General features: G+C 53.9%; 1 protein-coding gene across 7 annotated transcripts in view; it reads right to left on the minus strand.

The window, feature by feature from the left end:
- Positions 1 to 209: 209 nt before the first annotated feature.
- LOC123348222 (TRIO and F-actin binding protein) overlaps positions 210 to 24,406 on the minus strand; it is a 35,772-nt gene continuing 11,575 nt past the window's right edge. For 3 of the 7 annotated variants that reach the window (XM_044985727.1, XM_044985703.1, XM_044985734.1), the window contains 13 exons: positions 15,395 to 15,451; positions 14,856 to 14,924; positions 14,387 to 14,476; positions 12,437 to 12,546; positions 11,067 to 11,625; positions 10,191 to 10,301; positions 5,965 to 6,112; positions 4,448 to 4,559; positions 3,699 to 3,858; positions 3,333 to 3,446; positions 2,988 to 3,074; positions 1,832 to 1,995; positions 210 to 967 (listed from right to left, as the gene is read on the minus strand). In XM_044985727.1, coding sequence (XP_044841662.1) covers positions 1,834 to 1,995; positions 2,988 to 3,074; positions 3,333 to 3,446; positions 3,699 to 3,858; positions 4,448 to 4,559; positions 5,965 to 6,112; positions 10,191 to 10,301; positions 11,067 to 11,625; positions 12,437 to 12,546; positions 14,387 to 14,476; positions 14,856 to 14,924; positions 15,395 to 15,451 — 1,779 coding nt within the window. In that variant the 3' untranslated portion in view covers positions 210 to 967; positions 1,832 to 1,833. Of the gene's footprint in view, positions 968 to 1,831; positions 1,996 to 2,987; positions 3,075 to 3,332; positions 3,447 to 3,698; positions 3,859 to 4,447; positions 4,560 to 5,964; positions 6,113 to 10,190; positions 10,302 to 11,066; positions 11,626 to 12,436; positions 12,547 to 14,386; positions 14,477 to 14,855; positions 14,925 to 15,394; positions 15,452 to 16,563; positions 16,708 to 23,278; positions 23,412 to 24,406 lie in introns of those variants that run through there. The other 4 variants (XM_044985751.1, XM_044985744.1, XM_044985710.1 and 1 more) reach the window with 4 other exon arrangements.

Raw genomic sequence — 24,406 nt, forward strand, 5'->3', positions numbered from 1 at the left:
GCTAGCTCATGATCTAGTCACCACCTGCCTGCCAGATTCTAGGTATCCTAGAAGAGAGCCCCACTCCTCAGGCACGATCTGCAACCCAGCCTCCTACTTTGCCTGGTATGGGTGGAACCTCCCCTGTGAAGGTTAAGGGTGCTGTGGAGAGGGACAGTCCTGCTCCATGAGGGGACAACCTCCAATCCAATAATTATAATAGATTCCCCTCAGATAGCTGAAGATTTTATTAAGTTAAACTATGTGCGGAAGGGCAGCCGCCGCCTTCATTGTTTGGCTCCAGCGGACGCAGCAGTGGCGGGTGCAGAGTCCCCTGGTCCTTCTCAGGAGTGTGTTAGCAGGAGGCAGGCTCTTCCAAAACCTCCAGGGGACTGGCCTTGCCCTGGGACATTCACATGGCCCATGGGTACCGAAACCTCCCTTCAATACAGTCCACAGAGCGAGAGCACAGTCCCCAACAGCTTGAGCAGCTCTGTCCAACAACCTCTCTGCATTCAGCGGTCCAGGGGAACGTGTGCAGGACATTGGTTCTCTCGTATGGCTAGCCACAGTCTGTCTCATGGTGCATGGTCCTTCCAGCACATCCAAGCAGGCTGGAGGAGTGGGAAGATAAGAGGGGTGAAGGCCATTCACGACCCCACAGATGCACCCCACAAGGAGCACTTGAGGCAGGAGCAACAGCTGTGTTTCTTCGGTCTTCAGCTGCTGGTTAAAAGATATTGTAGATTTAAAATGTTCCCCACCCACAAAACAAAAAAGTGAAGTATCTATAAAATATATCTTTTCACATATAAAATCCTGAAGAAGGTGCACGTAGGAGCCAGTCCAAACGATGTGCTCAGATATGCAGGCGCATGGGATGGGGATTGGTGAAAGACATGGGAGCTGGTTTCCTCGAGGGGGTGTCAATGGATGGGATACAGCCACCACCACCTCCCCACAAGTGAGGAAATCGAGCAAAACAAACCTAAGGAGAAAATAGAGAGAGTCACGGCAAATGGCTTAAAAGACTTCAGAGTCGCTGAGCCCCAGAACTCTGGGACTTCCCCAAATCCAGGAGGTCATTTGTACCCCGAGATGCCAGCTAGTGACACTGTTTGTACTGCAGCCGTGGGGGCCCAGACCAATTCAGATCCCGTCAGGCACTCCTCCCACATGTGCATTTGGTCCCCTTCTCTCTGCGGCGGCCATGCAGGCAACACTCCCCGGACCACAGGAAGGGTGACAACCACTTAGGTGTTACCACTCCCTCTCCTCACCACTGTTCTCATGCCCCACATCACCCACCAACAGGCGTAAGCAGGGCCTAGAGAGCAGGGTTCCCCAGTGCTGAGAGGTCCCAGTCTCTGCCAGGGGGGCATGAGCAGGAAGAGAAACCACAAAGAGAGAAAAATTTCCACTGGATTGGATCCAGTGAGCATCAAACAGGCAATAGCACTCGCTCCTGACTCACAGCTGAGCAGACATGACCCAGCAAGCAGAACAGCCCCCCCGCCCCATCTATTCCCCCTCCTCTGCCTTCACCCGCCTCCCGCCCCACTCTTTACAGTGCCCTTGTCAGGAGAGGCCCAGAGCATCTCAGTGCAGGGTTAGTGTTTGGCTGAGTGGGAACAACTTTGGCCTAGACCGAAAGGGCTCGAGGAACAACAGAGCCCATGCCTGGGGTCCCATTACAAGGACAGTCCTTCCTTGCCCTAGAGAGCCCTCTGGTACTGGAGGAACTGCAACTCTCTCCTCCCTCTATGCTCTGGCCCCATAAGCTGCACTCATCCCTGCTGCAGGTGGGCTCGTGCCAACCCCACAGTGCAGCTCGTGGCCCTTGGCCGCTCACCTCTACTCGCTGATGCTGTTGCGCAGCGTCTCCTTCTCCTGCAGCGCTGCCATGGCCAGGCGTAGGTGCTCCTTCAGCTGCTCGATCTCCCGCTCCGAGCGCAGCTTGATGTGGTTCAGCTCCACATAGACATCCTGGTACTTCCCTGAGGCAAATCTCTTATCCTGCAGTGGAAGGCGAGGAGTCACCACCCAGCTCCTGGTATTCATCCCAGGGGAGGGCGGCCCCCATCAGGAAAGCCAGAGAGAGCAAGACCTAGGTGTCAATTTGAGCCTCAGCCAGGCAAGCAGTGGGAGCCCAGTAGAGACCCCCACAAGATGGGACAGGCATGGCATCCACAGAGATCAACTCAGACTGGCTGTTCGGAGACAGGGGGAGGGGGACAAGAGGCTGGGCAGCTATAGAGCAACAAGTCATTGCGGACTGGTAGGGCTGGTTTCTGGAAGCTATTCAGCAACAGGTGGATTAAGAGTGGGGGCTAGGGGAGTAGACAGCTGTCTACAGCCACCAAGAAGAGGGACCTGTTCAGGGGCGTGTGCCTAGGAGCAACAGGAAATTTGCTGGATCTCAGGAAGGTTCCCCTAAAGGCAAGAGCCAGCCAGTTGTGAAAGTCTCCTAAGGCACGAAGTGGTGGAAGCCACCTCGCTTGAGCCATTTAGAACAGAAGCCGACACAGCAACGGTGAATATACTGCATGTAGCACCTTGGCCAGGGGAAGGAGCATTAGGACCCTCAGTAGCGGTCGCCCTTCTCTAATGTCAACACTGTGGTGAGGGAGATGGGGACAATACTGTGAGGAGGCCTGGACGCAGGTGGGCCGACACACAGTCAAGGAGGGAGAAGGAAGGCAGACAAAATGGAGTTCTAGCCAGATTTCACTGTTTTTTTCCCCCACCTAGAAGGGCTCCCAACACTGGGTGCGTGCACGCCCCACCCTTGCTCTGGGGTTAATGACCAACAGTGGCAGGAAACCAAAGTGAATCCAACAGAAATAGACCCAAACCACTCCTAATCAGCATTCGTGCTCTGTATGATTTCCCAGGTCCTTGCTTTCCCCCATCATTTTCCTGCCTCCAACTTAAGGGAGATCTTCACATCCCTCCCCTTGATAAAACGAACCCCCGGGAAGGAGAGAACAGCTCCCAGGAAATGGTACCTTTTGCATCATCTGGAGCTCATCCTTAAGACACTGAACCTCTTTCTTCAGGTACTGGAGTTCATTCTCCTTCACTCGAAGCAGCACCTGCGAAGAGAAGAAGAGGAGAGACTCCAGGGACCAAGCTGAGTGATATGGCATCAGTGCAGGGCAGAAGGGAGTGTCGGAGGGGGTGGGGAAGGAAGAGCCAGGAGCATGAGGCCAGGAAGTGCTGCAGATCTAGAGCTAGACGCAGTGACAGAGCTGAGCGGGGGACGCTTGCGTAGCAACTTCCTGCACTGCAGCTTGTGCCATGCCTGCTGCAGAAGCGGATCAGCAGCACACAGCACCAGCAGGCCTCTTTACCTCAAGCTCACAGGAGCTCCTCTCGCCGTTGTGCAAGGCCCCATCCCCTGTGCCCTGTGAGGTGATGAAGGTCCGTAACCTCTGGATCTCTTCCGACAGGCATGTCTGCAGCTCCTGAAGGCCAGAGCGGAGTCATCAGGGGAGTGCACGTACACCCATAAACCAGAGCCCACAGGCAGGTGAGAGCCAGCCAGGCCCATAATGCTCCCTCCTCAGATGCACCCCCCCCCCCGCCATCTCCTACTTCGCTTTGGACAGCACAGCTCATTTGTTAAGGGATTTCTGGCTCCAGAGGGAACATGCCCCCTGGGATCTTCCAGCCTGCTGTGCAGAAGGCTCAGTCCTCTGGGCAAGTGTGTCTCTTGCCTGGTTCTGCCGGAGCAGCTCCTTCCCCTCCTGCTGGCAGCGCTGCAGCATCTGCTCCCGCTCTTCTGCTTTCTCTGTGAGGTCGCCGATTTCCAGACACTTCTGGGAGTATCGCTCGGAGAGAACCTGCAGCTCCCGCTTCAGAGAGTCCACGTCCAACCTGCCACAGCCACTCAGAACATTACTTCAGAGAAGCGGGATGCCCCCATCCCCCTCCCAGGGCCCACTCTTGCACCAACACCCCTCTCCACTGGACACCACTCGCTGCCCCTGCCCACACTCACGTGGCCGTCACGCACGGCCACTGCTGTTACTCAGAAGGGTCCCCTCCCCTGAGCAGCTGGTAATCAGAGGAGGGGAACCCACTGACGGTGGGAGAGGGAAGAAGCAAAGAATCTAATGGGAGAAAGCAGGGAGCACAGTAGCCTGTTCAGGTCTAGTGGAGATGGGATATCCTGCTCTCACCTGCATGGTTAGCATCTCAGGCCATCGCATTCTTCCCCCTCCTTCCCTGGAAGCAGCACTAGGAGGCAGGCTAGAAGCTAATGCTGGCTCTCTGGAAGGCAGAGAGGGATGGAATATAAATATCCACCCTTCAGCCCAATGTTGAAGGGAATGGGCACCCTTCCAACTTGCCCCACCGGGCAAGAACTACCTAAAAGTGAGTGACCTAGCAAGCACGGAGCCTGGCCTGGGCAGCATCCACATGGAGGGAACTAGGCAGAAGGGACTGTGCAGAGACTCCTTACTGGTGCTGTCTCCGGAGGGCCTCCGAGCCTGACCCGCTCTGCTGGAAACTGCGTGTCCTGCCCAGCTCCCTATTCAGCTCCTCCTTGTGCACCTTCTTCAGCGCTTCGATTGCTAGGGAGGAGGAGAAAAGGAGACGTGGAGTTAAGTGTCCCGAGAGACTCGGCCGCTCTCCAGCTTGGCAGAGGAGGGCGGTGGGAACTGAACAAGGGGAGTTCCTGAGGACTCCCCCCCATCTACTACCAGAAACCCCAGCTCCAGGAACAGTTCAGAATTTCCCTCTTCCTCCACTCTGTCCTGGGCATCTTCCCCGGGGCTAACTCCTACCATGCCAAGCCACAGCAGGCAGCCCCAAGCACTGCTCATGGGCGATGCTACAGTCTGAAGCTTCCTGCTGCAGCGTCAGTGCAGAGACTCTCCTTTCTTAGCGGCAGTAAGGCCAGTTCCCAACATACACACAAGTGGTGGGGAAGAAAGGGGCTTCCGGGTCAGGTCTTGCTCGTTAAAAATGGAATCCCATCTCATACTCAGGAGACAGGGATGAAGGGCACAGGGAGAGAAGTCCAGTGTGCATGGGGCACTCAGCCACATAGGCATCTATTTGGCCAACAACGGGGCAGGGGGGAAAGGAGACGGACACAATCTTGCCAGCCTCAGCTAGCAGAGATGCTTGCTCACCACCTCCCTTATCCAAGGAGGGGGTATGGGGAGGGGTTTTTCCAGTCTTACTTCTGAGTCCATTAAAGGGAGGGCAGCTGCCTATGACCCTATTCATACAGGGATAGCTAGCAGCATGGGGCTATATACACAGCACAGGCTCCTTGGAGTTTCAGGGCCAAGGAGGCCGCAGAGAACACTACAGACGAGGAGAGGGCAGATAGCTACAGTGCGTTTGACCCACTCGTCTTTTCAAAGAAATCTTGTTAGCTCAGATTTGGATCTCAGCCAGCAATCATCCCACTGCACAGCCTAAAGGGGAACAACTGCATCAAGAAGCAGAAACGACTCCTACAGTAACAGAGGCCCCAGCCAAGATAAGGGCCCCATTGTGCTAGGTGCTGTACATACACAGAGAGAACCCCTGCCTCAAAGAGGTTATAAAGGTCAGGGGAGGACCAAAACCTGGGAGGGGAAGTGACTTGCCCAAGGTCACTAGCAGAGCTGGGATTAGAACCCAAGTCTCCTGACTCTCAAAGCAATGTCTTACTGCCTGGACCACACGGCTTCCCTGCAGCACCACCGCCCGACCTTGTGCTTTATAGACATGGCCTAGCCCAGAGAGGCTGCCACCCATTGAGGCCAGCAGGAGCCGAGGGCGCTCAGCACCTTGGAGGCTCACTGTTCTGGGATGCATCTTAGCTTAGAGAGTCCCAAGAGATATTCCAGGGAAGGGAGCACTGGAGGATTCCAGGGAAGGTGGCAAGTGGACTCCAGGGAAAGTCTGAAAGAGGAGCAAGGGGACATGGGGCAGCAGGCAGCCATCTCCCCAACCTCTAGGTGCTTGGGTTCTTGCTCCTACCCGCAGCTGTGGCTGCAGCCTCCTCAGCCAGGAGCCGCTCCTTCTCCTGCCGCAGCCGCTCCAGTTCCCGCTGATGGTGCCGCTGGAGCTCGGTCATGACCTGCTGGTGAAGAGATTCCATCTCTGCCAAGCTGCGCTCACATGCCTCCTGTCACGCAGAAGAGGGGAGAAAGAAAAACAGGTGAAGGGGAGTGGGACCGAGACACGGAAAGATGCAGTAAGATACCATACGACTTGCCTGGCATTTGCTGTGCACTACAAGGATGAACTCCACCCAGGCCCACCACCGACACTGAATCAGAGAGAGGGGAGGTGAATACCCTCAAGAGGGAGGAAAGTGTCTTATTAAGAAGATAAAGATGTTAAATAAAGCTTTTCATCCTTAGATCTCAAAGTGCTTGACTAAAGCATTATCCCCCATTTCTCATATGTGGAAACTGAGGCACATACAGGGAAGTGACTTGCCCAAGGCCACCCAGCACTTCAGTGGCAGAGCAGAGAACAGAGCCTAGGTCTCCCGAGTTTCAGTCCAGTGCTCTATGCACTATACCACACTGCCTAATGCAGCAAAGTGCCTGGCTTTATGACACGGATAAACATTCCCTTAACTATTGAAAGCTGAGCTGCCTCTTAAGGAAAATGAAACCAATCACAACCTCCCTTCAATGCAGCCATTTGCTGTTAAAGGCCCTCCCCAAAGAGACTGGATACTCAAAGCAGATTAGCAGTCTGAGGTGCAGGTGGACTTAACACAGACTTCAAAATATCCTCACTGGCACTGGCATTAGCACTCACTAAAATTAAGTTCATGCCTCTGAGCTACTGTTCCAGGCTCTCTAGAAATTCAAGCAGAGTCGCTGCACCAGTGCAGCATGGTCATTTTTTAAGGTTTCCTTTTAAACCGTAATGAGAGAATGTCATTTAGAGGAGTCCTTCAGCGTCTCGGCTGATAGTCAAGAGGCCAGTCTCCTCCATAGTCTTTCACCTGCTGCCCCTCAACTCCCTAAACCCAATGGAGCACACGCCACACTTTGGGAAATGCTGCTCACGCTAAGAGAGCGCTGCATCCTGGGACCTGTAGTCTGCAGCTGGTACTAGAACAAGGGCAGCTGCTCTTTGACCCACTTTGAGTTAATGCAACCCATTGACTCCAGGCAAATTATCAACATGATCCTCAGTGGAGCAAAACGTGGGTGCCCTGTGATTTGCCCAGAAATTGGCTATCAAACATTGACAGGTTAATGGGAGGGAGACAGAAAGCCATCCTTTATGGGAAGGGCAGTTTGAATAGTTACAAAATATCTCATCAAGGGCTGATGAGGGAAGTTGATTAGAGGCTATTTTTTACCATGTGAACTGGGTCTCATAATATTTATCAAGCTCACAGGGTGGCTTCTAGCCTGCTGTATTAGTTGCCCCACACTGTGCGGGCTTTTTCTGTGGCAGATATAATGGATCAGTTGCAATAATCCAGCAACATGGAGATCTTGTCTTTTCAGCTGCTAATAAAGAAGGTACGCGACTGGGTCACTTCAATGAGATCTCCCCTTTTATTTTACATGAGTAACTGGCATCACATTAGCATGGTAAAATTAGGGTCAGACTCAGAGCAGCACTCCATGAGTTCTGGCTCCGGCTTGTTCAATATCTTCACTGATGAATTAGATAATGGCATAGAGAGTAAACCTTATAAAGATTGCAGATGATACTAAACTGGGAGTGGTTGCAAGTGTTTTGGAGGATAGGATTACATTTTAAAATGATCTGGAGAAATGGTCTGAAGTAAATAGGATGAAATTCAATAAGGACAAATGCAAAGTATTGCACTTATGAAGGCACAGTCAGTTCCCCACATACAAAATGGGAAAGGACTGCCTAGGAAGGAGTACTGCGGAAAGGGATCTGGGGATCATAGTGGATCACAAGGAAAATATGAGTCAAGAGTGTACTGCTGTTGCAAAAATGAGCAAACAAACATTCTCGGAAGTATTAGTAGGCGTGTGCTGAGCAAGACACGTGAAGTAATTCTTCTGCCCTGCACTGATTAGGCCTCAGCTGGATTACTGTGTCCAGTTCTGGGCGCCACATTTCAGGAGAGATGTGGACAAATTGGAGAGAGTCCAGAGAAGAGCAACAAATGCTGCTGGAAATGGGCCATTTTCATTACCACTACAAACAGTTCTTTTTCTCTTCTGCTAATAATAGCTCACCTTAACTGATCACTCTCATTAGAGTGTGTATGGTAACATCCATTGTTTCATGTTCTCTGTGTATATATATCTATGCACATCTTCCTACTGTATTTTCCACTGCATGCTCACGAAAGCTTATGTTCAAATAAACGTGTTAGTCTCTCAGGTGCCACAAGTACTCCTGTTCTTTTTGCTGATACAGACTAATACAGCTGCTACTCTGAATAAAGGATTAAAGGTCTAGAAAACATGAGCCATTAGGGAAGATTGAGAAAAAATGAGTTTGTTTAGTCTGGAAAAGAGAAGACAGAGGGGACATGATAACAGTTTTCAAGTACATAAAGGGTTGTTACAAGGAGGAGGAAGAAAGATTGTTCTCCTTAATCTCTAAGCCCATTGCTGCTTGTCCTATCCTTAAATTGCAGCAAGGGCAGTTTAGGTTGGACACTAGGAAAAACTTCCTAACTGTCGGGGTGGTTAAGCACTGGAATAAATTGCCCAGGGAGGTTGTGGAATCTCCGTCTTTGGAGAGTTTTAAGAGCAGGTTCGACAAACGCTTGTCAGGGATGGGCTAGACATGAGTGCAGGGGACTGGACTACACCTCTTGAGGTCCCTTGCAGCCCTATGATTCCATGCCCCTTAATGCCCACTGAAATCAACGAGAGGTTCAGAGTCCATGCCCCTTAATGCCCACTGAAATCAACGAGAGGTTCAGAGTCTTGCAGGATTAAGCCCTTACTGCCTTTTCTTCCACTGATTGGGCTCTGCTCATAACCACAGAGATCAAAAGGTGGAGTGCAATCAACTCAGTGTGCCATGATTTGTGTGTGATTTGAGGCAACTCAATTGGTTGCACCACCAGGATTATCTCCAAGGACCCGTTAACTCCAGTCGGGAAGTGTGTTGCATAAGACTTGACTGCTTTACATAAGCAATCCCTGTTCCTGAGCTGGCCGACCTCGATTACAAGAGCCTGCTGATGGGCTCCTAGTGGCATGTGGTTGATGAGTGGCACACTGGGTTTTATAGTCTTGGCTACGGCCTGACATTTGATTCATGTCCAAATAAAACCAAAGACAGTTACAGCTCAGAATGGAGACACATTCATGTGTTTGAACCAAACCACCCTCTATTTAAAGAGACTGAAGAGCTGTCTACACTACCGTGAAGCAGGACCCTGCTACAACATGGTGCCTCCTGGCCCAGGTGAAATGCAGGGCAGTCTCCTAAGTTAAAACGGGACCAAGCTAGATTTGAGCAGAGTCCTCAACCTGTGTTCTCCATGGCTTTCATGGTGTAATCATGCCCCAAACTACACACAAGAACAGCCATCCTGGGTCAGACCAAAGGTCCACCTAGCCCAGTATCCTGTCTTCTGACAGTGGCCAATGCCAGGTGCCCCAAAGGAAATGAACAGAACAGGTTATCAAGTGATCCATCCCCTGCTGCCCATTCCCAGCTTCTGACAAACAGAGGCTAGGGACACCATCCCTACCCATCCCGGCTAATGGCCATTGATGGACCTGTCCTCCATGAACTTATCTGTAATGTGCCTGAGACCCATCATCAGCTTGTTTCCACCTATGGAAACCCAACTACACATTAACGTCCCTTCTCTCCCAGCGAAGGGGCTCAGGCCTGAGGAGGCAGGTGGATGGCTGAGCCAAGCCCATCTCCCCAGCGTTAACGGGTGTTCTGGTGGGCGAGTCCCAACCCTCCAAGCAACAGAACCCTGCTTCAGTGGTAAGGGACAGCTCCATCAGATCCCACCCCATCATCTGCATGCATACTTGGGCAGCTGCCGCTTTAAGGATTGTCAGTGCCCATCAGCCACTATATAGTTAACACTGATTGCAGCTGGGCTCACTTTGGATTGCCATGGCAATGCTAATCAATGAAATTCACACCTACCCTGGCTGCGCTGCCAGAGTGTGCATCTCCCACCCCCCCCCCCCCCCCCCGGAGCCTTGTCGGGATTGGAGTGGACTCAAAGGCAAAGTGGGGTTTCTGGCCTACTGCCAACTGACCCTCACCTGGGAGATGAATCCCTGGGGCATGTGGCCATCTCCATAGGATTTTCCTGTGTCACGAAGGTTCTCGCCACGGACACGCCAGGACTCCAGCTGTGCCCTCAGGGACTGGACCTGCGCCAGGAAAGCAGAACGACATCGACTCACCCGTGAGGAACAGCTCCCATTTGGAATGAGCAAGCTGCATCTCAGCCAGACGAGGCTCAGCCAGGGGCTTGGGGGCGAGGGACGAGCAAAGGAGACACTGGGTGCCACAGGGAAAGGGGTGGTCACCCAATGGGACAGACCCAGTGAAAGAGGCCCCAGCACATGAGCAATGGAAAGAGGTGAGAAAGAGACCCCTCCCAACCTCAAGACACACTAGGTGTGAGCCATGCTCTCCTCTGAAGGCAGAAAGCCTGGCAGTGGCTGGCGTAAGGGGTTCATGGCCATCCCCACGGAACTAGTGACACGCTCACTGCTGCCAGGGCTAAGTCAGGTTAAATCCCAGTTATGAAGGGCAGGACAAGAGGTTTGAGTGTCCCCAGTGTAAACAGGCTCAACTCCAGTTAAGTCAATGGCATTTCACCGGTTTATATTAAGGCTGAATTTGGCCTGGGGTCTCTGATATACGGACAAGCTGCTTCTCAAAGCACGGGTCTATGAACCTGCTACGCAAACTAGAGTTCTCCTGACCCAGAGGTGGCAAATGGTGCTGCTTTCCCTGCCCATGGAAGGCCGGCAGTGGGAGTAGACGGTGTAACAAGGGCTTCCTGTGTCCCCAGCACTTTGGCTTAGCCTCCTACTGAGCCCCTGGCCCAAAGGGGCTTGGGAATAAGGGGAGTCCCTCTCCCAACCTGGGAAGGAGGAAATGGGGCCCCAAAGACAGATAGCTCCTACCTCTTTCTCCAGCGCCTCCCTTGAGTCTCCAAAGCCCCCCTTGCTCTGGTTCAGCAGCGCAGTCAGAGGAAGGCGCTTAGACTCCTTCAGGGGCATCCGTTCCAGCTCCAGCCATTTCTTCTCAATCTCTTCACTCAGCCGGCTGCGCTGGTCCTCCGACAGGGCAGGCCCCAGCAGCTCCTGCTCACACGCCTTCCAGCAGAGGGCCCCTGCTGGGCTGTCGCCCTGCAGGACCCCAGTATCAGGAGCCTCAAACCACTTCCGCCTCTCCTCAGAGCGGAGGGCTAGGTCCCGTTCCAGGTCCTCGTGCTTGGTGACTCGGTCAGAGATCCCCCTCCAACTGCCTCTCGTCCGCTGCGGGGCCCCCTGATTCAAAGGGCCCTGCTGCAAGGGGGCCAGCTCCACGTAGTCAAAGGTGTGGCGCGGCCCATCCACCTTCCGGTTACTGCCCTTGGAGATAACCTCCGACCCCAAGCCTGGCCACTGCTCCTCTGACCTGAGGGAGCCTTTCTGGGGGACGCAGCTGCGGAAGGAGTTTTCCTTATTGCAGTCAGATAGCCTGAAAATCAGAGCATGAAGGCATGAGAGAGAGAGAGAGAGAGAGAGAGAGCGAGGGCTGCTGGGAGTCAGGCAGGCATTGTGCAAACAGCCCACGCATACTCCTGTCAATGCACTGCAAGCCTAGCCTGCAGCCACACCCCTTGCAATTCCAGTCCTAGGAACCTCCAGAGCACAGCTAGCCTGTCACGCTAAGCTTCCCAGTGGCTTTGCAATGGGAACAGACTTCCTGTAGGGTGGGGAGAACCAGGCCCAGCTCCAGGGACACACGTTTTGATCGGAGCTTGAGCTCTCGTCTTTAGAACAGAGCCCACCAGCTGTGCGCTCTAGTGGGACTCTTCCCTGCTCCCCTTTTGCATGCAGAGTGAAAGGCAAATCCAGTCTTGGTGTTGCCTGTTTCTTTCAGACTCTTGTGCTGACATGTACTTGGTCCGGGGACTTGTGGTGAGATGATTGGGGCACTGCAAAGCAGTCAGCCATCACCCCTAGACTCTTCAAAGGAACCCGGAAGACGTTCTCTGCCCTTGGGTCACCCAGCAGGACCCCGAGTACAAATCCCCAGAGAGCTTCCTCCCACACTCACCCGCTGACACAGTAAGACTGGATACCCCCGTGATACCCTCACGAGTATCACTGCTGCAAGGAAGCATGACTGGCAAAGCATCTTCTCCCACGCCAAGGTGGGAGGGGAGGACAAGGAGACTTCTCCTGTCCCAGAAAGGATTGCCTGCTTGTGGCCAAGGTGCTGACACAGAAAGTGGTCCGAGCCATGGGTGGGGTGTGTGGGGGACAACACACACTCCCATACGTACTTTGTGACATCTGGTGCGCTTGCCGGGCGGACGTTCTTCCTCAGCGCCTCGATCCAGTTCCGCCGGATCCCCGAGGTCATTGCTGACAGGGTGAAGGTGGCATCCTTCGTCTGAAAGGGAGATGCCAAAGGGAGCTCAGCCCACAATGTGCAGTGACACCCTCGCCGCTGCCACAGCACAGGATAGCAGGCTACAGCCTGGGATGGAGGCAACACCCACTCGCTCTCCAGACTGCAGGGTGTGCCGGTAAGCAGAGCTGGGAGAAGCCCGCCTTTGACAGAGTAGAGTCAGAGGACAGCCACCAGCAGGGTCTTAACAGTCCCTCTCTGCTCTCCTGTCACACCAACAGAAGACAGGCCTTCAAAAAGCATAAGTGGAGGTTAATTCATCACTTGGGCACTGCTAGACAGGTGCCAATTAACAGGTCAGCTTCCAAGACATCCTCCTCCCTTACAAAAGAACCCCCGGCTCCTGTGTCTCTGTTAAGGTTGCGTGTGTCCATCTGCGCTCCCGGAGCGCTGGGGAGGTAGGTCCCCTGGGTGGAGTACAACGTAAGAACAGCCATACTGGGTCAGATCAAAGGTCCATCTAGCCCAGTATCCTGTCTTCGAACAGTGGCCAATGCCCGGTGCCCCAGAGGGAATGAACAGAACAGGTAATCATTGAGTGATCCATCCCATCGCCCATTCCCAGCTTCTGGCAAACAGAGGCTAGTGACATAATCTGCCTATCCTGGCTAATAGCCATTGATGGACCTAACCTCCATGAACTTATCTAGTTCTTTTTTGAACCCTGTTCTAGTCTTGGCCTTCACAACATCCTCTGGCAAGGAGTTCCACAGGTTGACTGTGTGTTGTGTGAAGAAATACTGCCTTTTGTTTTGTTTGTTCCCACTATTGGAGTTTGCTCTCTCTTTTCTAAGACAGATTTCACAAGCAATGTGAAATAACCTTTGGGGTTTGCCTGTCAGCACAGTGAGCCTATGCCTAGACTCCCTCCCCCTCCTCGCCCACGAGATACCATACCATCTGCTCCCGGCCATCCCTACAGAACACTGGGCTGAGTCAGCTGCTAGACTAAGTTCCCTTGTAGTCATTTCATCACCAGGGAAGGTCAGCTGGAACTCCCAGCATGGCTCCATCCACCCCCACCCTGCAATATATCCCCCTCCTGCACTGATGTAGTGCCTTCTAATCTCAAGCATCCTATATCACTTCAGAACCAAGCTACACACACAGCTCAATTCCTCTGCACAGAAATGAGTGATTGGTATTGCAGCAGCTCCTAGAGGCCCTGGCCCCATTGTGCCAGGTGCTGTACAGAGAACAAGATAGATTGTAAGATCTTCAGGACGGGGACTAAGTACATTATGAGATACAACAGGTGGATCAAACAGATACGGGGATGGGGGAGAATATAAGGTAACAGAGGATTACGATCAGTGAGATAAGCAGCTGGTATGCTGTGACATCGATCACAATAGAGGCAAGTTGATACTATTGGTAGCAAGTGTACTGTTAACAGCACACAGCAACAATACCCAGCAGTTCTTCAGGACAGAAAGGGAATGAATAAGAATTCCATCTCCATACAGTTTCAGTGGGATAGCTGAAGGAGGCAAAAATCTAGTCATCCAAATTGGAATTAGCCTAGGTCTCTTGGATTAACACTCCTGCTCTTGCCAGAATTGCCATGGAATCATGGCCCACAAGCACTCAGGGTCCTGGCTGGCCACCTCATCTGAAAATGGCACACTCAGTAGCAGCACAGCAGCTCCTTGCATCCTCTTGGAGGACTGCGTTCGTTAGAGAGGGGTGAGCATTAGCAGCTTCCTGTGGACCCAGGTATCCTTTGAGGTTTCCCATACAAGAATTGACCAGCCCTGACTCCGCTTAGCTTGCAAGCTCCAGCAGGAGCTCAGCACAAGTTTGCATGGCTCCAGGTACTCACGTGTATCTGGAAGCCATAGTTGCGTTGCACGGCATATTCCGTCACTTCTGTGCAGGAGCGCAGGTCAATCTCACCATCCAGCTCATCAGCCTGAAACAAGCCCCAGACCATCTGTGAGAGTCCCTGAGCAAACCTCATGCCATCTCCCCAATGCCGCCTGGATCCCAGTTGGAAGCATTAATTTCTCTGCACTTCACATTCAGTCTGTGCCCACTCAGAGTATCTGTCCCATCCTTGCTGGAGCTGAGGTCCTACATTCTAGTCATTAATTTTCTTGATGCCTTTTCAGACCCAGACACTGGAGTGGTTGCAGCTAAGCTATATAATAAGCCCTGCCACCTTTGCAGTCCCCTTCCACCAGGAGCAAAGCACACTCCCCTCCAGGAAGGGCACAAGGCAGCTCCAGGAGCCCACCACCACACCACCCCAAGGAAAGAACAACAGGTCAAAGTGCACTCCCCATGCTTACCTCCTCAGCGTTGGAGTCCCTGTAATATCTCAGGCTCGAGTCCGTCAGCACAAACCAGTGTTTCTTCCACTGCGGACAGAACAGTGAAGGGGAGGGGAAGGGAAGGGAACGGGAGCAATGAACAGACTAGATTACCGAGGAAACGTGTTGGAACAGGGGAGGGTATTCTGCTTACTGACCTTTCACCCCTCTTGTCCAGAGAGCAGCTTCCAAGTCCAACTGTCCCCTTCCTCCTCCAAAGATACCTCCCCCCTCCCCCTTTCTGTCAATCAGCTGGGAGAGGGGCAGTGAGAGGAGTCTGATGAACTGTGTGAGGGCGATTAGACTGCACACAGCAAATTAGGCACCTGAGCCAGGGAACCTCCTTGGCAGAGTTCAGCCACAATGGGGAGTCTCTAAATCAGCAGCTCACCTCCACCTTCCCCAGCAAGGGACACAGTCACAATGGAGAAGGCAAGTCTCTGCGTACACAGGGGTCTTTGACAGGGACTGGGGAGGAGCGAGACCTCTGGGTGTCACGCACCCACCATCCATCTTACCTCTCCCAGCTCATCCAGTATGGACATCCATCCCTTCTTGAAATTGAGGAGATCCGGCTGGAGAGAGATGGACAGAGCAGGGGGTTAACAACTGGGCTGGGACTGAGACTCGGCAGAGTTTGGTGGTCAGGAATGACACAGATTCCACAACTCCAGGTCTAGCGGTGACTGGAAATGGAGCCCCATGGTACAATGTGAGCAAGCAAGGACAGTCCAGCATCCCGCCCTCCAAACCCACATGGATTTAGGACCAAGTAGCAGAAGGGACGGGTCCTCGCACAGTGATAGGCAGGTATTCCTGCAAGAGGAAGCCTGGGAAGGAGGGGTTGAAGAAGTAAAGGGAGGTATGCACCAGGGAAGTTTCCACCAGTTGCCCTGTGGACATTTATTCAGAGGTTGTTTGTTGTTTTTTTTTGGAGGGGGGGCGGGGTAATAAAAAAGCTTGCACGGCCCCTCAGTTTGGAAAGGATTTTGGTCACAAAACTAGAGAAACCCATTCCAAATCCAGCGCTCCCCCAGAGCCCGGGGCCATGCTTTGACACCAACACCGATCACTTAATAAAGGCAGGAACAGCTCGACATTATCAACCCTCATCCTGGCTGTGCATGAGGTAAATATCCTTTCAGAGCAGACGGGGAAAACACACAATGTTAAACGACTTGCCACAGGGCAAGTCAGAGCCAGTATTAGAATCCAGGAACAAACTTCTCTTTCTTAAATGCAGGAGTTTGTTTCTGTGCCACAGATCACCCCCCGACTGCTCCCCCAGCCTCCCCACCGCACGCAGCCATGTGTGGATACTATTCCAGATCACCAACAGCCATGGGGGAGGTGCCGCCTCCCCCTCCAAACCTCACCCTGCTACTGCAGCGCAACCAGTTCTTCCTCCCATTTCAGGGCTGGAACTGGGAACGGCTGATGCAGGGCAACTACTCTTCCTTGCTTTACCAAGCCAGGTGGGCCAAACCCATCCCTCCTTGAACACCCGGGACTTCAGGGGAGCGACATCAGGGATGAATTCGGCTCAGTGGCTGTGTTCTCAAGGCCAGTATCTCTTACCACCTCCCCCCACCACACACACACTCCCCCTGCCCCATTCAAGTCCCAGCAACTACACTTGGTCAGCCAGCAGTGGCAAGAGGGAGAGGAAGAAATATTAGAGCTGTACCTGAGAGTCATCTGTGCCAGGTCTGCTAGCCTGGGGTAGGCTGCTGAGTGTCCCTAACTGCCACATGCTCCACCCAGGAAGGGGCTGGTGGGGGGAGCAGCTCCACCACAGCCTGGGTACTTAGCACTCCAAGAGCTTCCGATTAATCCAGGAAACATCCACCTGGTGCCAGCTGGCAGCATAAGCCCAGAACGCTCAGGGCCCAACTGGGTGAAGCTTTCTCCTGTTCCATCGCGCAGGGCTGAGCTCTTGGGTTACACCCAAGGTTACGGCAGACAGCAGCAGAGTGTCGGCCTGCCCCAAACCCAACCAGCCTATTGGTAGCAGGCGGGGCGGGGGGGGGCGGGCCACCTGTTATTACAGCTGCAGGCCTATCCTATCGCTGTCTCCCTGGGCTGGGAGTGTCCAATTGCAGGGACAGAATATGCCACACGGAAGCTGAGACACATGGAAACTGGAGCCAGGTGACCCAGGCTTCCACTCTTCACCATGCAGCCTTGGTGCTGGAGGTGGGCAGAGGCTGCTCAAGACAACATGCCAGCATAGGGAGTAGGTCAGTATGCTGCCCCCTCCCCTCCCACCACCAGCGTGCACCCTGCGCACATTAACAACTCCTTAACATGGGCGCCAGTTTGTACAATGTGGGTGAAGCCCCCAGCAGGTAAGGGGCAGAGCCCTTATACTTGGGGCTCTGTGGGGTGACGCTCCCCACCCTCCCCCCACTCATAGAGGAAACATTTGAAAATAAGGATACAAGGGAAAATCATATGGACTGGATCAAACTATGATGCTAAACCCGGCTACAGACAGCTCTGGCTCGGGCGGGCAGGTATGTGACCTCCCCGTCATCATCATCTGGTATAAAGGTGCATAGGACCTAAGTGACTCCTTTTCAACAGCACCCACATTTCAAAGGGGAAGCCCCATGCAGACAGGAGTGACTCCGACATCCCCCTCAGGTCAGTTCCCCTTTCACTGTGACAGAGTGACAAATACCGGGGGGAGGGATGGCTCAGTGGTTTGAGCATTGGCCTGCTAAACCCAGGGTTGTGAGTTCAATCCTTGAGGAGGACACTTAGGGATCTGGGGCAAAAAATTGGTCCTGCTAGTGAAGGCAGGGGGCTGGACTCGATGACCTTTCGAGGTCCCTTCCAGTTCTAGGAGATTGGTATATCTCCAATGATTACCTTTATTACCTATTACAGCAGCTTGTTCCTCCATAAACAGGCTTCCTGGGAAGAACTCCTCCGGGATCCTCCACCCCAAGGAGCCAGCAGCCCTGCCTAGGACCGCATTAGGAATCTATCCCCAAGAGCGCCATTTGCTGGGACTCAGCATAGGACTGCATCTACATACCCCCCCCCCCGATGGACTCTAGACCCCCCATCCTGAGCAAACCCCTTGATGTGAGATGAAGGGCACCCAAGGGTACACGGGGAGCTGCAGCAGGCCAGAAAGGGGTCCCTGACGTGAGGCTGGAGAGGGGGCCCCACACAGATGGGTGGAACAATGGAGTCAGGACCGGGGGGGGGAGATGGAAGCTAGGACCAGGGGGAGACCAGGACACAATGGTGGACAAATGGGATGGGGGGGCTAGGAAAACAGGGGGCAGGGAGAAGTTCATGGGACAGGTGGGGTGGGAAGACACGACACAGGGGCAGGATGCTTGAAGAGGGAGCCAATAGAATGGGGGAAAAGGACTCCAGGCAGGTTGAGGGGTGGAGGCGGCACAGTACAGTGGAGCAGGATGCCTGGGGAAGGAGGCAGACCCTGGGGGTCAAGGGTACAGGTACCAGGAGTGCAAGAGAGTGAGTGTGTGTGTGTTGCTCCCCCAACCCTCTCAAAGGCCCTGCCTCTCCTCAGTCCTGACCTCACTCTCCCTGCGGGTGAGCCAGAGGGCAGCAGCCAGCAGGTTGAGGGTTCAGCTGCCAGAATGCCATAGAGCGGGACCTTGGAGCCGGTCAGTCGGGCCATGGCATGCTCTCCCCCAGCCAGGTTTTTGGGAGAGATGGGGTAGGAGTGGGTAGACAATGGTCCTTTTGCCCTCCTTCCCCCTCCCCCCCATCTCTGGTTGGGGGCAAATGAAGTGGGAGATAGAGTGGGGGCAAGACCCCGGTTGCCAGATGGGCAAAGACACAGGGGGAAGTGAGGGGCGATGGAGAGGAGTGGGCATAGGACTCGGGAGGCAGAGAGGAGCAGGAAGACTAGGGCATGGGGCAGATGGGAGGGCATGCCACTTACCTGGTTGCCACCCACCCAGAGAGTCCCTCATCCTGAGGCTCTTCCAGAGAGAGCCCACCAGGGGCCCGACCAGGTGGCAGGCTCCCGCCAGGCAGCAGCTGCCCCCACCTAGACAGGCCCTCCAGCCACATAGCTCATGCTGAGGTCTCGGTGAGAGTGAATGCACACAGGGAGCACAGTTCAGTAATTCCCTTTGATCTAGGGCCCTGAAATGGCACTAGATCAAAGGGCACTAAGAAACTTAACGTGCAGAGGGGGCCACCTGGACAGTTAGCCGGCACCAGGGCAGGTTATTGTGGGAGAGGTCATACCCTAGGTTGCCAAGAATCTGCCGTGCTAGGCAGCTGCTGGCTTGCCTTCACCTAAAGCGGCCTCTGAGGGTGGGGTACAAGGAGGGAGACACGCATCCGTCCCCCAAGCTTTTATTATCCTGTTGATGTCGTCCACCCCACAGACACGCCAGGCTTCCCTCACATGCCTCCCCCAACACTCTTCACATTATGTGGTTGCATCTATGCAGCAGCTGCTCCCCTTTCCAATCCAGCGCCCCCACAGCTAGCTGTGAACTGGGGGCGGGGCAGGGAGGGAAATGGAACAGAAAACCAACATGCTGCCAAACACATGTGCATCGCAAACAATACACTCCCACATACTAAACTAAGGTACCCTAAGGTCACTGAGCAAAGCCAGCCCCACAGTTGCTATCCAATCCCACCCCTTGTCCCCAGATGCAGTATGGCATCATTCTCTACTTCACCAGATGTCCACACTGCAGCTTCCCAGAACTTCATGGTGAGTAATAGATATCCCAATAAGCAGCAGGGACTTATAACAACTGGCCAGTCAAGCCTAATTTTTTGTAATGCGTAAAAAAAAAAAAATCTAAATGAACACAGGGACACAGTACGTGTCAAACTTGGATTTTAGTAATGCATTTGATTCAGACTCTTTACAAAATCTTAACCAATGAACCACTTCCAATGGCCTTGGATAAATACCATGGTCAGGCGGATTAAAACCCAAGTATGATCCTAAAAAAAAAAAAAAAAGTGGGGGGGAGGATAAAACAGCAGTATACTGAGCAAGAGGTCAGGTGTCTAGTGAGGTTGCCACAAGAATCAGTGCGAAGTTTCATCTTCTTTGTGATTTACACTACCAGAGCATTAATCATCAAGTGAACTGACATTAGCAGAGGATATTTCATTGGGAGGAGCTGCAAACCCCAGAAGGGACACAGCAATGCCAGAGGACTTCAACAACATCTTAGCACCATTGGACCAGATTCTGACACCCTACTCCAGCCCCCATGTCCGGTATAGGGACCATAAAGGAGGCTTCAGGAAGAATTACCCCAACACATGAACAACCTAAGGGCAGCATATGTGGCTTTGTATTGCTTCCCTTACAGCCACATGTGTGGGGGTGCACCAGGGTTAGGAGGGGTCTTCTTGACTGTGGCACTTTCTTTATAGCTATTTGAGGTTGCAGAGCAGCCTATAGGCAGCTGTGGGGAGACTGCCATAAGTTTTAGGACAGCCCTGGGGCTGTTGAAGTACCAGCCCCAGCATAAGCTACAAGAGATGTCTTAAAGCCACCTTTGCCCCCTCTCCCCCACAAGCTGCACCTTCCGTCCCAGGAAGCACAGCATGGAATCTAGTCAATGGGCAGAAGGCTAAAAAGAAGATTCCATTTGGAACAGCATGGGATAGTGTGTCTGGGGAAAAATATTCTGAAACACAGATTCAGCAAGAGGGAGAAGCTGGAAAGCAGGGATGTTGAGGGGCCTTGGGGTGACAGCAGATAGCAAACTAGAGACAAGTTTGCAGTCGGATATGGCAGCAAAACAGAAAAACCAGCCGTTTTAGGCTGCATGTCCAGAGGCCTTGGGCAAGGACTACTTAGCTTTGGTGTGGCTCCACCCAGAGCATTTCATTCACTTCTGTACACCACATCTCTAGAAAGAGATTGACAAGTTGGAAGGGCTCTGGAGAAGAAGTGCTCAAGGGGCTGGAGTGACTGGTTTACAATAAACGCAGAATATGCTTAGTCTCGCTAAGTGATGACTGCGGGGGACATGATAACAGTCTGCAAATATCTGAAGAATGTAAACACCAAAGAAGGAAAGGAATTAGGGTGGTACCAGGGGGTATAGCTAGAAGTAAGGAATTAAGCAAAGAAAGGGAACATTCAGAAGACACTTCCACAGTTAGGTCTATTAGGCTATGGAGTAGTCTATCAAGGGCGGGGGTAGAGGAGGCCCCATCCCTTAAACTTTTAAAACCAGACTGGCCAGAACCCTATGGAAGTGTCCCCGAGGGGACAATCCTACCCTGGCTGCAGGGAGAGGGACTGGGTGATCTGAGGGGTCTTTTCCAGTTCTAACTTCTGGGGACCAGTACCACCTCCTGCATTTTCCCAGACATTCCCCAGGGCCACTGGCCAGAACCAGCTCCATTTTCTCTACCATGCACAGTGATTTTTGAAACATTTCAGCTCCAGGGAGACACCCTCCCCCCTCATCTTGTTAATATATAAGAGTAGTCGTGTGACAGAGGACTCAGGACAGAAGGGAAGGAAAGTTGCCCCATGATCTGTTTGGTGGAAGCAGAGTTACTCCCTCTGTTGGATCAAGGGCCTACACAGCTCCCAATTCCATTCATACTATGAAAACAAGTGGATGTTGTGCTTTGCCTAGCCCTGTGAGAACTGCCTCCAGGCACAAGGATGCACAGCCCAGCCTGTCACCTCCATTATTCTGCTGTGTGCAGCAACCTTCCCTCCAGGGCCTAGGAATGCTGGTCCCCTTCCTGTACCACCCTCAGCAGATAGAGCCAACCACTGCCTCTCCCCTAAACCACATCCTCTTTTACAGTGTGTGCTGGAGGCAGCAGCACAGCAGGGTTCAGAGCAAGGGCCTCTCGCTTCTAAATAAAGGCCAAGTTCAAATCCTGAACAAGGTCATTAGTGATGCAAGTTTGGCAACCTAGTTTCTGTTTGTGTGTTTCACACATCTACCCTCCCTGATGAGGACTGAAATATCCGAGGTGGGGATCAACAGGCAGAGGTGATGCAGCTGAGGACTGAGATGAAGTGGGTGGGGAGAGCTGCCTCGGTTGAATTAGCAGGGGGTGTTTGGATCAGCAAATCTGGACAGAACGGGGGTGGGAAAATGGAGCTTTAGGCAGTGCATTTGTTAAGTCTTGGGTATCTAATCGGCAGGAACACAGCTCTGCTACAGATAACAGCCATTCCACCACAGTCACGGGCACTGCTTGGCTGTTTCCCAAGACGGATCTGCTCTCCCCAAATCAGGGAGAAAACAGACAAGTGAGGAGAAGGAGGGAGGGGTTAGTGATGGGGGAAGATTCACTCTATTACTTGGGGTGGGGGGAAGCTACAACACGGCATCTCACCAGGGAGCTCTACTCCTATACCCAGGCTGGGCAAAGTTCCCATTCCATGAGCCCCTCTCTGCCTGACCCCATGTGGGGGAGGAGGAAAAGGACGGGGTGTCACCAGGAAGGGCAGGAAAAGCTGCAGGATGTTGTAAGGAAGCGTAGGCTGACAGCTCATAAAGGCGCTCAGGGTCATCACATCCCGGCCTCCCTCGGTGCCTCCCCTTCCAGTTCCAGCAGGACTCCATCCAGCCTGGACACCAGCCCACCCCCTCGCACGCCATGGGGCCCTCACCAGGCTGTCAATCTCTACTCCCCGCTCTCTGCGACCAGGCTGTCTCTCCCTTCTCAAGCTGGGGTGGAGGGGAAAACAAACAAAAAAACCAAAAACTCACTGCCCTGTTCACTCACTCACTCCTTCTCCCCTCCCTGCCCCATGTGTGCACAGCCAAAGCCCTCAGACACTCGCCTGGGAGCAGCCTCTCCTCTGTTACCAGTCTCAGAGCTCTGCCCCACCACTGACAGGCCATCGCCTGCTGGCATCATGCCTACAGCCCCCTCTACCCCCCACCCCACAGCTGACCTGCCCCTCACAGCTGCACTCGTGCCACCCCAAGAGCCCAGCCCGCCGCGGGGCCCCAGCAAACAGCTGCTGCTTGACTGAACTTCCTGTAAATAATAAAAGGCAACAAACCACAAGCCCTGTGCAGTGCAAGGGGCGGTGGGGAGACCCGCCGGAGGAGGGGGGTCCATGCCAGGGGCCAGCCGCCCAGTGACTGCGGAAACGGGCGCCTTCCCAAGGCGTAGGCACAGCCAGGGGGTGGGTCCCGCCTACCCCAGGATCGGGCTCCCCGGAGCAGGGGGAGCGCTCGGCTCCCGACCGGGCGAGCCGCACGCCCAGCGCGGCAGACGGCGGCCCGCAGCGGCACGGCACCGGCTCGCACATGCACCGAGCAGCCCCCCCGCGCCAGGAGAGAGGCCCCAGGGCGGCTCCACGGTCCCCAGTAAAACCCACTCGGCCCCGGCCGGTTCAGCCCCCGGCGAACGCGCCCCGCGCCCGGGCCGGAGCAGAGACTCACTGTCATGATGCCGGGGGCGGGAGGGGGGAGCCCGGCCCGCGCAGGGGCCCGGCCTCAGCGCTCCCGCGGCGCCAGCCCCGCCATCGGCTCCTTCCCTCCGCTCGCTCCCTGCCGCCCAGAAACTTTTCCTCCCCCTCCCCCTCCGCTTTTAAACTTCCTGGGAGGGTCCCCCCGGCCAATGGGAGGCCGCGGAGCCGGCACGCGCACGCGGCCGGAGGGGCCGGTAGCCAATGGGGGAGCCAGGCGGAGCTGGGCAGCCAATGAGGAAGGGAGCAGGGTTAGGAGGGGCGAGGGGGAGCCTAAGGGATCAGCAGCACAGATGCAACAGGAGTGTTAAGCCAGGTGACCCCTGCCGGGAAGAGCTGCAGGGGGAAGGGGGTGCCCGGTGCAAGCAGGCCAGGACTGCTGCCCCCACCCCACGTTCACACTCAGCTCCTAGCTGAGCCCACTGCCCCTGGCACAGCTCCTCTCTCAAAAGTTGCGCGCCCACAGAGGGCATCATCCACTTGGTAGCACCTGGGATCTTCTTACTGCTGCTTCCTGTCCTGCAGCAGGACTGTCAGACAGGAAAGGGCAGGAGAACGAAAATGCCCTCTTGCCTTTAGCCTCACAGAAATGTGAGCAGAAGAGCAGCCTTACAACTCTTTATGGAGATTTCATGAGATCGCTGTAGCCCCTGACTGAATGAACTGTAATTCCCAGAAGACCAGATTTGCTGCTTACTTTGTTTGCTTCTGAAATACACACCTGAACCCATTTAATATAATTCATTTAGAAACATCTTTCCTGTAACTGACTGGCAGTACAAGGAGAATAAAGTCAGAGAAGGTGCTCCTATCTAACCACAGCATGGCTGAAGCTGGCAAGCTGAATACAAACCCTGGATGAGTCTCCCCCCTTCTGCCCACCTTCACTATCCGCCATCCTCTCCCAGGGCAGAGCTGCCTTCACACACACAAGCCCTTCTCCCTCTGCAACATCCCCATCATCTACCATTACACTGGCTGATCTTTTGCCCCCTGCATCTGGCTCCATGAACCTCAGATAGTGTGAAATTGGCACATGGTTACAGATATCTGAGAAAGGTTCATATGCCCAGCAGAGCCTCTGACTGGGCCACAGCTCTGG

Source organism: Mauremys mutica, chromosome 1 (genome assembly GCF_020497125.1).
Source record: "Mauremys mutica isolate MM-2020 ecotype Southern chromosome 1, ASM2049712v1, whole genome shotgun sequence".
Taxonomy (NCBI): Eukaryota; Metazoa; Chordata; order Testudines; family Geoemydidae; genus Mauremys; species Mauremys mutica.